Below are 3,571 nucleotides of genomic sequence, written 5' to 3'. Positions count from 1 at the left end.
GGGAACCGAATGTCCACTGCTTCCCCTCAGAGATTCTGCACCAGTGATAAAGTTATTCTGGAGATTAAATGTGGACTTGGGACCCAGTACTGAGAGACAATGACCACTTCTTGGAAAACTAGGGGGGAAATCGTAAATTTCTCAGAAACATTTAAAAGTTCTTCCTTCCTTTTATCACTGAACTACCCCCAAAACGGGCAGTAGCAGAGCACTGTTCAATCTAGTCGAGGAAGTTCTGAGCAACGAAGCACATTTGTTCACAGCTAGCAAGTCATTTTCTGCCATCACACTCCCACCTTAGGCAGAGAAACCTAGAGTTATTCATTCCTTCATACATTGAGGCTAGATGTTTATAAATTACCCACATAGTAAAACAGAACACTCAAGATTAAAGAGAATGTAAATCGTGAGGCCTAGCACTGTACAAACAAATGCGACATATGAATACCCATGTCCAGAGTCTGAGCAATTGTACAGCAGATAAGGTGCTTGCCTTACATGTGGTTGACTGTGTTTGAGTCCCCGTATTCCACCTGGTTCCCCGAGCACCTCCAGAAGTGACTCCTTAGCACTGCCAGGCATGGCCAAAAAAACAAAAACAAAAACCCAAACCCGAGTGTCCCTGGAAAAAGCTTTCATTCTGTGGAGTTGTCAGCTTGAGTCATATTGTCTGCAGTAACATGATTCAGGTTCGTGCCTGCTTAGTCATGCAGAGGGAAAACTGATGTCCTAAGGGTTCGAGTTAATTTGTTCCAATACTTCAGAGAATTGGAAGATGACAAAGTGGGGATCTGCCAGAGCAACTGTAAAATGGCTTTTGCCACACAAAAAAGTGGTGTATTATACTCTGTAAAGAGCCCTAGGAAGTATAATTGGATGTACAGGCTTCTCACTTACTTGAAACTTGTGGAGAATGGCCATTGATTGTGTTCAGATATATAAAATTCATTTCAGACAGATGCTTCTCAAGAGTTTCCTCCAGAGTTATCACAATAAACAACTGCACATGCATGTCACATCTAAGTTCTTTCTCTGGCGTGAACTCTCTGGTGTTGAGAGAGGGTAGATTTGCGCATATAAAACTTTCCACATTCAGTGCATTCAAAAGGTCTCACTCCGGTGTGACCTCTTCGATGCTGACTGAATTGCGAACTATCTCTAAAAGACTTTCCACATTCATTGCACTCATAAGGCCTTTCTCCAGTGTGAATTCTTTGATGATAACGTAGTTTTGAGCTAGTGATAAAAGACTTTCCACATTCAGTGCACTCGTAAGGGCGATCTCCGGAGTGAACTCTCTGATGGTAGCGGAGAGTAGAACTCGACGTAAAAGATTTCCCACACTCAGTGCACTCATAAGGCCTTTTTCCTGCGTGAACTCTCTGATGATAAGAAAGGGTGGCACTACTGGTAAAGGATTTCCCACACTGACTGCAGACATACGGCCTTTCTCCTGTGTGAACTCTCTGGTGTCGAATCAGAATCGAGCTATTAGTAAAGGATTTCCCGCATTCACCGCACACATAAGGCTTTTCTCCTTTGTGGACTCTCTGATGATAACCAAGGCCAGAGAGAGAGGTAAAAGATTTCCCACATGCTCTGCATTCGTAAGACCTGTCTCTATTGTGAATCTTCTGGTGTATGGAGAGGGAAGATTTGTGGATAAAGGTCTTTCCACATTCGCTACACTCATAAGGTCTCTCACCAGTGTGGCCTCTCTGGTGTTTATTGAATTGGGATTTATCTTTAAAAGTCTTTCCACATTCATTGCACTCGTACGGCCTTTCTCCAGTGTGAACTCTGTGATGGTAACGGAGGCTGGCGCTGAAAGTGAACGTCTTCCCACATTCATGGCACTTGTACGGCCTTTCTCCTGTGTGCGCCCTCTGATGATAACGAAGAGTGGAACTAGATGTGAAGGACTTCCCACATTCACTGCACTCGTACGGTCGCTTCCCTGCATGCACTCTCTGGTGATAACAGAGGGTGGAACTACATGTAAAAGATTTCCCACACTCATTGCAAACATAAGGCTTTTCTCCCGTGTGAACCCTCTGGTGCTGAATGAGTGTCCACTTATTATTGAAAGATTTCCCACATTCGTTACACTTGTACGGCCTTTCCCCTGTGTGAACTCTCTGATGTAAAGTGAGGTTATTTCTTCGAATAAAGGACTTTCCACATTCATTGCACTCGTAAGGTCTTTCTCCAGAATGAACTTTCTGGTGATAACGAAGGTCAGACCTAGATATAAAAGACTTCCCACATTCGGTGCACTTATAAGGTCTTTCTCCTGAGTGGACACTCTGATGATAACGGAGAGCAGAACTAGTGGTAAAGGACCTACCACATTCACTGCACTCATAAGGCCTCTCTCCAAGGTGGCCTCTTTGATGATACTGCAGGGTGGAGCTACACGTAAAAGATTTCCCGCACTTACTGCACACATACGGCTTTTCCCCGGTGTGAATCCTCCGGTGTCGAATGAGTGTCCACCGATTGTTAAACGATTTCCCACAATCGGTACACTCGTAAGGCTTCTCCCCAGTGTGGATCCTGTGATGATAGCGCAGGCTGGAGCTGAAGGTAAAAGATTTCCCACATACATTACACTCAAAAGGCCGTTCTCCTGAGTGAACTCTAAGGTGTATAATCAGGTTGTTTCTTCGGGTAAAGGACTTCCCACACTGAGTACACGCATAAGGCCTTTCTCCAGTGTGAACTCTGTGATGATAACGGAGAGCAGTACGAGTGATAAAAGATTTTCCACAAACATTGCACTCGAAGGGTCTTTCTCCGGAATGAACCCTCTGATGGTAACGAAGGTCAGGCTTGGAAATAAAGGATTTCCCACATTCTGCACACTCATAAGGCCTTTCTCCTGTGTGAGATCTCTGATGATAACCGAGGGCAGAAAGAGAAGTAAAAGATTTTCCACAGTCACTACACCTGTAAGGCTTTTCTCCAGTCTGAAATTTCCTATGGTGAACAAACACTGAACTGTAGTTAAAATATCTTGCACATTCACTGCAAACATAGCTGTTTTCTTCGTTGTGGCATCTTTGCAGATAAACAAGTGCAGACTTTTGGCATAGAGACTTCCCACACTTGCTACACTTGTATGGCCTTTCCCCAGCATGAATGAGTTGATGTCTAACAAGGGTTGAACTTCGCTTAAAAGATTTACCACATTCACAAGTATAAAGCTTCTTTCCATTATGCAGCCTCTGGTGTACAATAAATGAGGATTTGTATCTGAATGTTTTCCCACATACACTGCACATAAAACACTCTTGTCCATTCTGATCCGAAACCGATGTATGTTTGGGATCAAAGGATTTCTTGCATTCTTTCACAGTGTCAGAAATTTTGCTCTGTAATGTCATACATTGGATGCTTTCCTTTGTACTATCCCCAGTCAATGAGTTCTGTTGTTGGAGATGTCCTACAATGGCCGGATAATCACTCCCACATTCCTCCAAAGAAAAAGGTTCTCCTCCCAGATGAGCATTGTCACTCGTGTCAAGTGAGGCTGCGTCTACTACACTGCTTCGGAAAGGGTTCTCTCCCA

General features: G+C 43.9%; 1 protein-coding gene across 1 annotated transcript; it reads right to left on the bottom strand.

Annotated features, from left to right (window-relative positions):
* Positions 1–453: 453 nt before the first annotated feature.
* Positions 454–3,300, bottom strand: LOC126027974 (zinc finger protein 850-like). Its single transcript, XM_049787010.1, has one exon. It carries the CDS (start codon positions 3,282–3,284, stop codon positions 1,020–1,022), a length of 2,265 nt encoding a protein of 754 aa, XP_049642967.1. The 5' UTR covers positions 3,285–3,300; the 3' UTR covers positions 454–1,019.
* Between the last annotated feature and the right edge of the window lie 271 nt (positions 3,301–3,571).

Source organism: Suncus etruscus, chromosome 14, assembly GCF_024139225.1.
Source record: "Suncus etruscus isolate mSunEtr1 chromosome 14, mSunEtr1.pri.cur, whole genome shotgun sequence".
NCBI classification, from domain to species: Eukaryota; Metazoa; Chordata; class Mammalia; order Eulipotyphla; family Soricidae; genus Suncus; species Suncus etruscus.
The sequence above is the reverse complement of the archived record's forward strand: the minus strand, read 5'-3'. Positions and strand labels throughout refer to the sequence as shown.